This window comes from Odocoileus virginianus, chromosome 9, assembly GCF_023699985.2.
Source record: "Odocoileus virginianus isolate 20LAN1187 ecotype Illinois chromosome 9, Ovbor_1.2, whole genome shotgun sequence".
Classification (NCBI taxonomy): domain Eukaryota; kingdom Metazoa; phylum Chordata; class Mammalia; order Artiodactyla; family Cervidae; genus Odocoileus; species Odocoileus virginianus.
Window position 1 is genome coordinate 65212538 of NC_069682.1, and position 13042 is coordinate 65225579.

The 13042-nt window shown below is 55.5% G+C and overlaps 1 protein-coding gene across 8 annotated transcripts in view; it reads right to left on the bottom strand.

Moving 5' to 3' along the window:
- ZHX3 (zinc fingers and homeoboxes 3) overlaps positions 1 to 13042 on the bottom strand; it is a 115817-nt gene continuing 102775 nt past the window's right edge. For 6 of the 8 annotated variants that reach the window (XM_070472628.1, XM_020869736.2, XM_020869738.2 and 3 more), the window contains exons 3-4: positions 7640 to 10612; positions 1 to 5477 (exon numbers count right to left, since the gene is read on the bottom strand). In XM_070472628.1, coding sequence (XP_070328729.1) covers positions 5467 to 5477; positions 7640 to 10463 — 2835 coding nt within the window. In that variant the 5' untranslated portion in view covers positions 10464 to 10612 and the 3' untranslated portion in view covers positions 1 to 5466. Of the gene's footprint in view, positions 5478 to 7639; positions 10613 to 10732; positions 10832 to 13042 lie in introns of those variants that run through there. The other 2 variants (XR_011489626.1, XM_070472629.1) reach the window with 2 other exon arrangements.

Consider the following 13042-nt stretch of genomic DNA (forward strand, 5'->3'; position numbering starts at 1 on the left):
TGTATTTACATTTTTATTTAGGAGCAATTAAAAGATTTAAAGTACCATTTCGGCCCATTTCAAATTGTACAAGCAGTTTGGCCCTGTTCCCCTCCCTTATCCAAATCCACAGATACAAAATCTGGGAAATGTGCAATTTGCATCTTAGAAATAGCAGCATCCCCACAGGGGACCTCATGAGGCCGGGAGATTCAGCCCAGAGGGCAGCCCCCTCCTCCTGGCCCGGCACAGCCACCGTCCAAAGGCAAGTTCAACTTTCTGTTAGAAGCGCCTTCCCGGGGTGAGGACTCTGCTTCCGCCACGCCTGGTGACAGCTCGCACGTGCCTGTACCTCGCTTGCCGGAGGAGGCGGCCCCCGGACAGACAGAACGGGGAGTGGCCTCTTAGCACCAAGATGATGGCTTCTTCGGTGGCTCCGGGGCAGGAAGCACTCCTCCAGCCAGCTGCCCCTGCCCTCCCGCCGCCACCCTTGGGGAACAAAAGGTCTGTGCTGAAGACCAGCCTGTGAGTGGGTGGCAGAAAACCAGCCACCAGGCAGGCAGACGGAACCTGCCCGCCTCTGGCAACCTCCGGCCTGGCGGAGAGACTGCTCAGTACACTTTGAGTCAACTGCGCAGACGGGGGTGGGGGGCCACTCTCCAACAGCAATGAGGGCACAGCCCGGCCCCCCAGACACTGCACGAAGCGATGCTGGGGAGCAGGGCCGGAACCCGCTGCTCAGGGGCGACCCCCCTCCCCTCAGCATCACCCCACGGCCTGCGACCAGGCCGCATCCACCCAGGGGGCCGCCGGCTCTCCAGGCCACAGGGGCAGCGACCGGCCGGGAGGCCTGGCGGGGCAGGACCCAGGGTGAGTGACAGTGTCCCCGAGCACGAATCGCAGGATGAGCAGGCGCCCTCAGAGTTCTGACCGGGAAGGAACGGACCGTGGGCCTGCAGCTTCCTGTCCTCCGTGACTCCTGGACGGTCCACCTCCTGCTCCAGCCACATGGGGGCCTTCAGACCATCCCCTCACCAAGGGAAGGAACAGACGTAAATTAGCCGCAGCTGAGACATGCTCCTCACCACCCCCCCAGGGGGCAGAGCGGACTCCTGGAGGAAGATGCGCTCTCCAGGTAAATGCCCAGACTGCCCGCAGGTCCCCGCCTGCTCCAAAAGGACAGTAGGAGACACAGCCAGAGGGGCTCGGGCTGTGAAAGCGGGGGCCGAGGACAGCAGGGCAGGAACTGCCCCGACTCCTCGCATCCTGCAAACCCAGTGGGACTTCAGCACCTGGAGGAGTGGGAGCCGGCCCCACCCTCATCCACAGAGCCTCCGCCCCACGCAGGCTCCCACTGTCAGGTTCCAGGTGCAGGCCAGGGCCTCCATGCAGAGGCAGCCAGGTTTGCACACCGGTCACAGGTTCTTCCATTGAAGAACCAAAGAGCAGGCGGCCCTTGCTCTTCAGGCAAGCGCTCCGTCTGCTGCTCCTCCCACCCAGAGGCCGGGTCAGCCCTGAGAGGGAGCTGCGTCCGCCCTCACCCCCAGCCCCCAAGTGCGACCAGAGCTGGGAACACAGATTCCAGCAGAAACGAACCACACCCGAGGCCCGCGGGTTCACCTAGACCTAGGGACGGGCAGCAGGCTCCGTGCTCCAGACCACCACTTCATCCTCCACTCTGCATCCGTTCAGTCTGTTGCGAGGTCGCCTGCAGCCACCCCAGCCTGTGTTACCTGGCCCGGCTGTTATGAATGGAGCCGGGACACAGCACGGTGGGACCCCAGACTGAAGCCCTGCTCGGGGAGGGGACTGTTGAGAGAGGGGGCCCCACTCGCCCCACGTTTTCCAGTGTTGGCGCTTCTGTGCACGCAGATGCCCTCCAGCCCCCAGGCCTGGGTGGGCAGGCGGGGAGGGTCTGTGCTCCCGGGAAAGGAGAGAAGGCAGCGGGTGCAGGAAGACTGGAGGGGGGACCAGTGGCTGAGAAGAGGACACAGCCCGTGACTCTCCTGACCAGGGCAGCTGCTGACTTCGGCCTGCAAGGGCTGCCCATGCCGAGCTCTCCGCATCCAGAGGCCTTTTCTCATAAGGTAAGTCAGACCAGCACCCCGCCCCCTGGAAAGTGTAAGCATAGAAAAGGGGGGAAGGAGCTTTAGGAGGAGCCAAAACTCCAGGTTTTATGATTTTTTCCTTGGCTGGTTCTCCTCTCGCAAAGTGCCTTTATCCACTTGGGCTGCAATCTTTGAATGGACAAAGCCACTCCAGCCGGAGGATTTTGGTCCGAGAAGAGGACAGCAAGGTAAGAGGCAGCAGGAGCAGGGAGCTGTCAGCAGAGATGTGCACAGAACGGCCGATGCTGTGCCTCTGCGGAAGGCAGCCTGGCACACAGAGGGGACACAGGCCCTGCCACGGGACCGCAGACTGAGCCGGACGGAGTCCACGGCCTCCGTGTCTCGGCCCGGAGAACACGCGGGACTTCAGGTGGGAAGGCCTCCCAGGCCCGTGAGTACCGACCGGTGCCACCTACCCTTGCCCACCTCCCACTCGTGCTCCTGACAGCAGGGGTGGGCACTCAGCCTTGAAAGGAGCTTGAGTCACACAGGGCCACCCTCCCCAGGTGCCGCGAGTCCCCCAGCCTAGCTTTCCACTTCAGGACCCCAGGGCTCCTGACAGAGAGAGCCCACTTTCCAAATCAAAAAGCTCCTCAATAGTCAAGAATCAAAATACGTAATCAAAGTATGAAAGTATATGTAGCATAAATCCAGGTTTCCTGTATCAGAATGGTGATCTGGTCTCACCTATTCAAACTGGATCTACAACCCCGTGTAAAAAATACAATAAACCAAACATGTACAAGACAGGCAACAACAAACACTGACATGGTTCACCATCTCTGATGAGTCCAAGTACGTACAGAGAAGAGGGGAGAGATTAGTCACCTTACAGAAACAGGCTTTTTCTTCAGGAGAAACTAGCCCCACCCTACTTCCCTCAACTTTGCAGCCCACAGACTGCCTCCTACCAGAGGCAACATCACAGTCTAACCCTCAGCTGGGATGCAAACCCGTGGTGACCCGCCTGGCCACGGGGCCCTCCCACTGCATCCCGCTGCACCCCGGCTCTGGCTGCCATGGGTGAGTCTCTGCCCCGTTGGCTGTGTTCCTGCTTTTGCCCCCAGGGCCCTGCGTATCTTTAGACACCCATTTAATGATCCAACCACATCTGTCTCCTTCAAGCATGCAGCTTGAGCCCCCCCCTAAGTCACTCAGATCCAAGAGCACAGGGAGGAGGGTCTGGCCAGCCTGGGTGGTCTCGCCATTTGCAGGGGGCAGGGCACATCCTGGCTGTCGGGCAGGACCAATGTCTGTGAGAAGACCTGCCCGCAGGCAGCACTGTGACTTGCCCACCTCTTAAGGACCAGCTGGTGATGAGGCGGGGTCACTGTGTCCTGCATGAATTTGTCCACCATGTAATTTATTTCCTCTGCTTTGGGTTGTAAATGACATGTGAATACCAAAAAAAAAAAAAAGAAAACCCTCTCTGAAGAGACAGCCCTCAGCTGGGGCACACAGGGCCCTGGGAGTGACGCCATCGGAGACGGCTTCGCCCAGCGGCCGGGCCCCGCCCCCAGCACCCACGTGCCACGTCACCAGTAAAGCATCAGCTGAGTATCTACTGCATATGGATATATAAAAATTAATCTGCATGTACATAAACACTACAGGAAAAGTTGCAGGCGTCTGTTCTCTGAAAGGAGGCAACCACTCGCCATTTTTGGCAGCTCTCCAGAGAGGCTGTGCGGTAAGGAGCTTCACACCCAACATGGAAAGGAGACAAGCAGGCTGCAGAGCGTGCCAAGCGCTCGCATGGCACCTGTTCGAGATAAGGGGGTGGTCCCTCGCGGGACGGGGCGAGCGGGAAAAGACACTTGGGAGGGACGGTGGCCCCGGGGCTTTTGGTTTCCTCAGAAAAGCCTCTCCGGAGGCAGGAGGGGCAGCCACCATCTCCACGCTGGGAGCCAGGCCTGCGTGGGGCCCGCCTGGTCTGGTTCTGCCGGGCAGGTGGGGAGGAGGGCCATGGCTACCCCACCCCTAAGGCTTCTCACCACAGCCCCTGCCCTCCCTCTGGGCACCGCCTAAGCCCAGGAGGAGCGCCCAGGCCTGGCTGCTCTGGGCAGCAGGGGGTTCCTGGGAGCTTCACTCATTACCTGCTGCTCGCAGGGCCGGTCTTGGGGAGACAGGGCTTCAATGCTGAGCACAGCTTTGTAAGCAAGTTTCCCGGTGTTACCAAGGCACCCCTTCCTGTGATTTTTCTCAATTAAAAAAGCAGATATGATGCTTCAGCTAACATAGAGATCGTGTTTCCAAGTTTGGGGATATAAATACAGAACTTTAAAAACCTTCTCACAAGGACCTGTCCAGCAATGTCCACCACGTCAGCCAGGCCCCAGGCGCGGGGCCAGGAGGGCTTGGACTTTGTTGGGAACTCCACACGCAGGTCTTTGCTGAGGACCACCCTGGCTCTGATGGTTCCGAGAGGCCCCTGAGCCCCGTCAGTTCTTGCTGACAGGTTGAGCCTGGGTCTTCCTTCCCAAACCGGAGGCAGCTGTGAAGTGAGTGTTGACAGAGGGCTGTGGAAGCCCCCAGCAATTGTGGCCTTCATTCCCATCTCCCATCCCTGTTTCTCTTGTCAATTTTCCTCTCTAAACATGTCTAGACTGAAAAAAAGAAAAGCGGCACGTAGGTCAGGACATTAGGCTTGACAGGTGTTTCTTTAGTCGATCTGATCACTGAAGAGTTATGGTCCATGATTCAAACTCTATGAAAAAGGAGAACTGCTGTAACAGCTTATGAGAGAGTGAGCATCAGCCACTAACCACATACCCACTCTGTTTTTTAAACCGCCAGGAACACGGGTTCCGCAGTGATCGTCCCAGGAGGTGAGGCGGGCCCACTGTGTGGTTTGCCAGTCACTGCTGAAGGGGCCAAGATCTCTTCAAAGGCGCTGCCTTCCTCGAGGACTGCAAAGGAGGCCTGCAGTTGCAGGTGTGGTGACCCCAGCCCGACCGTGGGAGGTGTAGGCATGCGTGGCCCAGCAGTCTTCAGAGAACAGACACAGGGCATTTCCAGAGATGATGTAAAAGACCATGGACTGCTAACCAGAGTTTCTATGTAATAAAAGTGTCTGCAATCTGACGTTTTATTAAACGTGTATAGGCAGATTTATATGTTAAAAACTTGATTCTGTGTCTATGAATATGAAACCTGAACTATTTATTCACTGGAAGGCAAAGGAGAGGTCCTACATTGTGGGCAGAACTGGCAGACGCGTCTCCCCGCTCACAGGTGGTGGCGGGCTTGGCCACATGGAGGCCTGTGCAGGCTGGGGGCCGGTGCAGCCTCGGCCTGTGGCAGCAGAGAGGGACTGGGCCCTTCCAAGCGGTGGTGGCCTCCCAAGGCTGGCCGGTCCTTCACAGCCATCAGTTCCTGTTCAGTCTGTTTCTGAGGAGAAAACACAGGCCCGTCACCTCCACGCACATCATCAGGACGGCCCGCCCTCCCATGCCGGGGACTTCATCCAGGAGCTCGCCTTCCCACCAGCCTCCCTGGCCTCCAGCCTAAGGGAAGGTGGGGAACACTGTGGGGGCAGAGGACAGGATGCTGGCCGCACCTAGCAGGGCCTAGAGCCTCCCCTCGGCAAACCTAGGCCCGAGGCCAGGCTGGGAGCCTGACCTCTGGGCCGTAAACCCATGACATGCGCCGCCTCCCCATCCGGTGCCTCAGAACACACGGGGCTCACTCGGCAGGTCTGCTGCCTAACGTGTCCCACAGATGCCTTCATCTGTTGTGGGGCAAGGGGCTGCTGTGCAGAGAGACCCTCACCCAGGATGCTTGGTCTGTCGGGGGCGGTGTTGAGGCTGGCTCAGAAAGCGGTGAGAAACCAGATAGGGACCAGCCCTCCCTGTTCCCCTGGGTACCTGTCTCAGCCAGAAGAGGATGATGCTACAAAGGCACGGCCAGCCTGGCCACCCCTGCTCTGTCCCACCACCAAATCCAGGTGAGCATTTTTAATTGTGGTTAAATACACATCCCATTTTTAAGTGTACAGTGAGGTGGCATGGAGCGCATTTAACAATTGTGCAACAACTACCACACTATTTCCAGCCATAAAAATATAATTCAGGGGAATTGCAATTAAAAAAAAAAAAAAACTAAATAAATTAGTGGGTTCTTGTTCCAGCAGTCTGCCATTTTGTTGGCAGAGCCAAAGCCAAGGGTGGGAAGGCCTGGTGCTGGAGAAGGTGCCTGAGGCACCCAGGCGTGTGGGCCCACACCTGTTCCCTGGTGCCCATGACACCCCCCGGGGGGACCCCACTGACTCATAGGGGCCTGGAGGAAACAAGGTCAGGTCCAGAAAATCCCAGGCCTGGAACCAACTTCTGAAAGTCTGAAAATTACAGAAGCTGAGATTTCAGATACTTCCTTGGTTTCTACAGCCTCCCATAAAGGGATGTGAGAGTTGGACCATAAAGAAGGCTGAGCACTGAAGAACTGATGCTTTCCAATTGTGCTGGGGAAGACTCTTGAGAGTCCCTTGGACAGCAAGGAGATCAAACTAGTCAATCCCAAAGGAAGTCAACCCTGAATATTCACTGGAAGGGCTGAAGCTCCAATACTTTGGCCACCTCATGCAAAGAGCTAACTCATTGGAAAAGACCCTGATGCTGGGAAAGACTGAAGGCAGTAGGAGAAGGGGACGACAGAGGATGAGATGGCTGGATGGCATCACTGACTCAATGGACACAAGTTTGAGCAAACTCCGGGAGATGGTGAACGACAGGGGAGCCTGGGGTGCTACAGTCCATGGGGTCCCAAAGAGTTGGACACAACTGAGCGACTGAACAACACCTTGCTCCTGGCCAGCCTGTGACAAGGCCACCCATGAGGAGGGTGGGGAGGGAAGGGAGAGGCCAGGAACTCAGGGCTCAACACCTGAGAAAACCAACACCAGATAACGTGACGTGTCTGAGGCACCTGTCTTCAGTAAATAACCTTCTAAAGCTTTCTGTCAAGTACTAGTGTCCTAATCCAGAGAAACTGAGAAATTCAAGCTTTGGATTCTGTATATCTAAGACGGAAGCGCAGTCTCCATGTCTTCTACTTCAGAAAGAAGTACAGAAATGCAAGGTACAGGATTTTTCACCCTTTTTTTAAAAAAAAAAAAAGCACGCCATGTATCTAAGGTCAGTGAAAGGCTCCCTCTGCTTTTGTGCCCCAGTTTGGGTTGAGTTTCCTCATCAGGAATCGGCAGACCAATTCTGTCTCCGGCCTGGTGGCTTGACTGGCTCAGGTGATGTTCTGACTTATTCTCCTCTGGCTAAGAAATGATCAGAGAAGTGTGGATTCGCTGCTGGATTCACTGTGCTCCTTCCTTTCCCTGCGCACGTTTAACAAACACAAAATGAAACAGACCCAACGGTCAACCCTTCATCACAGAGGTTCGAATGGCTTCTGCTGCCTGGTGCTCCCAGAAGCAGCCGGACAAGGTGGTCCTACTGCCAGCTGGCATGAGAAATAGCAGCTGCCCCAGCCCTAGACTCAGTCGCCCCTGCCCAGTGCCCCGGCACCCTCAGAGGACGGCCCAGTCCTGGGGGGCTCCTTACCCAGCTGAGGTCCGGCCTGGGGAGTCTGCGTGTCAAAGGGCTCTGCGCTGGCCTCCGGGGCGCTGGGCTCCCGTGACTCGCTGTTTTCCGACGCCTCCACACAGACGTCACCCAGCCCTTTGTGAAGGGCTGCAGGGCCGCCGGCGCAGGGGCCCTGGCCCTCGCTGCCCGCGTCGGCCACAGCCCGGGTCTCCTCGCCCATCTTCTCGGCAAACCACTGCTTGACCTGCTGGGCGCTCATCTGGGTCTTGTCGCAGAGGCTCTGCAGGTCCTGCTCGTAGAGCATCTTGTGAGCCGCGTAGTAGCCCTGCAGCAGCTCCCGGGTGCCGGGCGCGATGACTAGCAGCCCGGGAGGGAAGTTGCCCCTCTTGTAGTCTTCGTACCACTTGAGCTGGCCGTTCTTCAGGGCGTACCGGCTGTCCCCAAACCAGCGCACCACCTCGGGCCGCGGCAGGCCCGTCTGCGCCATGATGGAGTCGTAGTCCTGCGTGCTGGGCCACTGCGTCTGCACGAACAGCCGCCGCAGCAGGTGCCGCTGCTGGGCTGTCTTCTTGTAGCCTGCCTTGCCTGGCGGCTGCTCCGCCAGCTTGCCGGGCGCCTCGTCCTCAGGCTCGCAGGCGCCCAGCCCCACGAGCTCACCCCTGCCGTTGGCCTCCGTCACCCGCAGGTTCTTGAGGTTGATTTTGATGGGGCTGACTTTGCGTTCGGCCAGCACGTGGCTGCCGGGCGCTTCTGGGGAGCCGTTTTCCCCCGCCAAGCCCTCCTCCCCTTCATCCTCAGCGGCCTCCTCCTCCCCTGGAGAAGCCCCCTCCTCGGCCTTCTTGGCCTCCTCGGCACTCACTTTTTTCCGTCTCTCTGAAAACCAGCCGTCAATCTCCCTGCGGGTCATTTTGGTCTCGGTCCTCAGGCGGTCCAGCTCCTCGTCCAGGGGAAGGGGGTTTTGTGCAAAACTGCTCTCCAGGGCTCTCAGCTGCTCGGGGGCCCGCTCCTTGTATTTGGTTGGTGTGAAGTCGGGGGTCTGGTGCCAGGACTGTCGCTTGGCAGAAGAGGGGGTGGCCAGGGTGGCTGCCGTGGGGAGGCAGGTCACCTCGGGGGCCTTGCACGACGGGGAGAAGGGCGCCTCGGGCACAGGGTCGACAAGCAGGGTGCCGTGCTCTCCAGGCAGCCCGGCCCTGGAGCCCTTGAGGTTCCGGCAATGGTACCTGCGGTCGCTGAACCACTTGCGCACCTCCCGGGTGCTGAGACCCGTCACTTTGGTCAGATGCTCCACTTCGCTCTGCCCTGGGAACTGGTTCCGACAGAAGCTCCCTTTCAGAGCTGACAGCTGTTCGTGAGACTTCTTGTTTTTGTAGATGCTGGCATCAAGGAAGGCTTGGGAGGTGATGCTGGGGCAGGCCGTGAGGAGGGACTGGGCGGCGTTCACCACCTTCACAGCCGATGTTGTATTTGAACACACGGTGTTAATGGGCGCAACAGTGGGCGGCTTGGGGACAGAGGTAACTGCCAGGGGTAGAGAGGAGCTGGGGGCCTGCAGCCCGTTGGCCATCAGAGGCTGAGTGACCAGAAGTCCCCCCGCTGCACCCTCTGGCTGCCCCACCACGTGCCCGGGCAGAGCGGCCTGGATGAGGTGCTGGACGTTGCCGCTGCTGGCAACCAGGGGCGTGTTGAGGACTGTGATGGTGGGCTGGGGCACTGACTGGATGACGGTGTTGAACATCTTTTTCCGGGCGTCCTCAATCTCCTCTGGGGACCAGCTGATGCCCTGCTTCAGCCTCTGGGCAGTGAACCAGATCTTGAGCTGTTCCTCCGGGTACTTGGTGACCACAGTCAAATAGCAGAGCTCGGCTTTGGTCGGGTAGGGGAACTTGTGGAAGGAGTTCTTCAGAAAGCTGTTGGAGTCCATGGCCGCATTGTAGGTGGGAATGCTGCTCAGCGGGATCATCACTTTGGGGAGGGACCTGGCGGTGGGCAGGGGCTGCTGGGCCTGCGGGGGCGGCTGCTGCAGGGAGAGGAGCTGGGCGATGCCCGCAGGCAGCACCGGCACCGTGCCCAGCAGGGGCCCGTTGGCCGAGTGGGGGGGCTTTGCGGGGTTGGTTGAGGCCTGGCTGGCGGGGGCCACCCCGTTGACAAAGGCATGGTCCCCCTCTTTCACCTCTGTGTCCCCAGCTGGAGGGTTTGGTAAGGCCTCCCCGGTGGGCTGGTTGGGCACATTCTCCTTGAGCGTGTGGATCTTTTTGGCCTCGGCTTTGCCTTTCATTATCTTCATGATTGGAGTCTTGGTGATGATGATTTCTGCCTGTCCATCCGTCCCCTCCACGTTTGGCTCCCCCGACGGGTCGGGAGGGCTGGCACCCTCAGGGACACTCTGCTCCACGACCACGTGATTGTCTGGCTTGGCCACGTTCCACACAAAGCTGGCTTCTCCCGAGTGACACTTGGCGTTGTGCAGAGAAAGCCCCTCGGGAGTTTTTGCCAGAAAGCTGCATTCAGTGCATACAAAACTTGGGTCTTTGTTAAAGTCTGTGTGCTCTGAGCTCAGATGTCCCACAAACTGGGTTATGTCCTGGGATCTGAAGTCACAGTATTTACAGGCAAACGCGTAGCCATCCAAGGTGCTCCGGTGCCCGTTGGCCAGCAAGGGGATGTCAGGACCACTGGCGCTCTGGGTGGCCTCGGTGCTGGTGGTGGGCACTTCTGGGGGTGGCTCCTGGGGGGGCCCCTCGGGCCCAGGCTCGGCAGGCGGGGCCTCTGCGCTGGAGCCGGGCAGCACCACAGTCTTCACGGGGATCATGCACGGGGTGGTGGACTTCCTCTTGCTGGCCATGACGACCGTCGTGCTGAGTGATCGGTGGGTGACAGCTCCTCCTGCCAGGGGTCTCACAGCATGGCTTCCAGCTGCTCCATGAGGCCCAAAGGAACAGCTTCCGAGGGCTTCTTCAGTGGTTGGCAGAAAGCAGGTTTTCCCTGTTAAACCTGGGGAGGAAAAAAGAGAGGTGAGGCTCTCCCGAGCTGTGTGTGTATCCCCGATTCCCAGACACACTCTGCTGCTTGCCTCCAGTCACCCGGGCCTTCTCCCAAGGAAGGCAACAGCACCTTGGATGGAACGTTCCAGTTGGGAGCCCCTCAAGCACAAAACAGCGCCCAGAAGAGTGATGTGGTTCACCCCGACACCAGGGGCAGGCTTCAGCCATGCGCTTCTGTTCTGTGTTTCCCTCTGTTTGCATGCATAAAATAACTCGGACTCGAAAACGACAACAACAAAAATAATCCTCTTCTGGACCTCCAAGTGAATTCTGGCCACGTCAGAGCGAGAACAAAAGATCCTAGTGTAATTCTTGTTTAAATGTTTGGGCCAACAAGGGTTTTCTTTTCATAGCCTTCCCACACACGAGCACAGGACGCCGCCTCTGCCTCTCCAGCGCCAAGCCCAGAGGCCACGTCGTGGCAGCATGTGTCCCGGGGAGAGGGCGCTGCTGCCCGGGGCCGAGCTCTGGGGACCGGCCTGCCCTGCCCTGTCACCCTGGCTCCAGGCTGTGGGAGAGGGACCACCTCAGAGTCACTGGTTGTACCCCGGACTCCTGGTGCTCAGGTAAAGCCCAAGCTCGGAGGGTCAGAGGATCCAAAGACGTGGTTTGTGGCCCCGTGACTGTACCTCTCTCCCTGGGGCGGCGGCCCCATGAGTGGCTTCACCTTGGGTGTGCGTGCGACCCGTGACCTTGTATTGGGCTTGCTTTTTATTTCTTCTGGTGCCTTTATTGTTTCTTAAAAAAAAAAAAACCCAACCCTGAAAGCTTTGATCCATTTGAAATTTATTTCAAAAGCTGAGATGATTTATTTATATGTGAAATACTACTAATTCTTTCATGAGATGCCAGGAGAAAATTTTCTGTGATGTCTATTATTGATATTAACGTACCACCACAATCATCATTACCTTTCTTTTAGCAAATTACAATGCTGATAATGACTAAAATAATGGTTATTCTAATACCAGAATCCTATTATCATCAGTGTTTAGATTTGATATAAAAATGTAAAAACAAGGTAAAATATCTCCATGTAAATTCTTAATAAATAGACATAGCAACTCTGGGAGAAGGCGAGGGTGGGATATTTCAGGAGAACAGCATTGAAACATGTATATTATCTAGGGTGAAACGGATAACCAGCTCAGGTTGGGTACATGAGACAAGTGCTCGGGCCTGGTGCACTGGGAAGACCCAGAGGGATCGGGTGGAGAGGGAGGAGGGAGGGGGGACTGGGATGGGGAGTATATGTAAATCCATGGCTAATTCATATCAATGTATAGCAAAAACTACTGTAATGATGTAAAGTAATTAGCCTCCAACTAATAAAAATTAAAAAAAAAAAACAAAAAACATTGACCTTTGAAAGAGATACAGATTTATAGGTTCTTTAGAATGAAGTGGGGGAAAAACAGCTGATGGGTAGGTCTTTGAAACAGAACAAAATTGGGATACTTAAAATCTATTTGCATATGTCTTTTTAAAATTTTTGATTGGAGGATAATTGCTTTGCAGTATTATGTTGGTTTCTGCCATACATCAACATGAATCAGTCATGTTCCTCCCATTTCCCACCCCATTCCACCCCTCTGGGTTATCACGAGCACCAGGTTTGAGCTCCCTGCATCATACAGCAAATTCCTACTGGCTATCTGTTTTACATATGGTAATGTATATGTTTCCATGCTATTCTTTCAGTTCATCCCTTTGTCTCCTGTACATCATGTCTTAAGCATTAAAATTCTGCAGAAAGAGGTTTGACTAAAGCAAAAATTAATACGATGTTGTAAATCAACTATATTTCAATAAAAAATATTTTTAAAAGAAAAAAAAATAAATAAACATAGCAAACTATTTTTTTTCTTTTAAGACCTGGTGATCATGATGATAAAAAAATATTTGCTAGTAAAAAAACAGTTGGTGTGAGATAAGGATAAACATACACCCAGTTCACCCACTTGTCACTATTTCCTCCATTGAAATGTTATGCATTTTTTAAACTTAGTTTTTAATAGTAAAAATAAAATACCAATATTAAGTAAAATTTAAGAAAACCGCCTATAGTTTTCCATCTACTGCAAATATTTTGTACACATTTTTAATCATTAATGGGCACACACATGTGGTTTTTTTAATTAAACATTTCATCATAAACAGTGTCATTAAATAAGCTTCAATAGCACGTAATAATGCACCCCTACAGAGTTCAGCCTTCTCTGCTACGCATAGGCCTCAGTGTCCCCCTCTCATGGTTTGACAACGAAATGACCTCTGGACATGTAGGATGTATTTCTTCTATCAAATTATTTCCTGAGGCTGAGCACACAGAAATGGGTAATTTACCAGATCAATGGGTAATTTACCAGTATCAGCATTT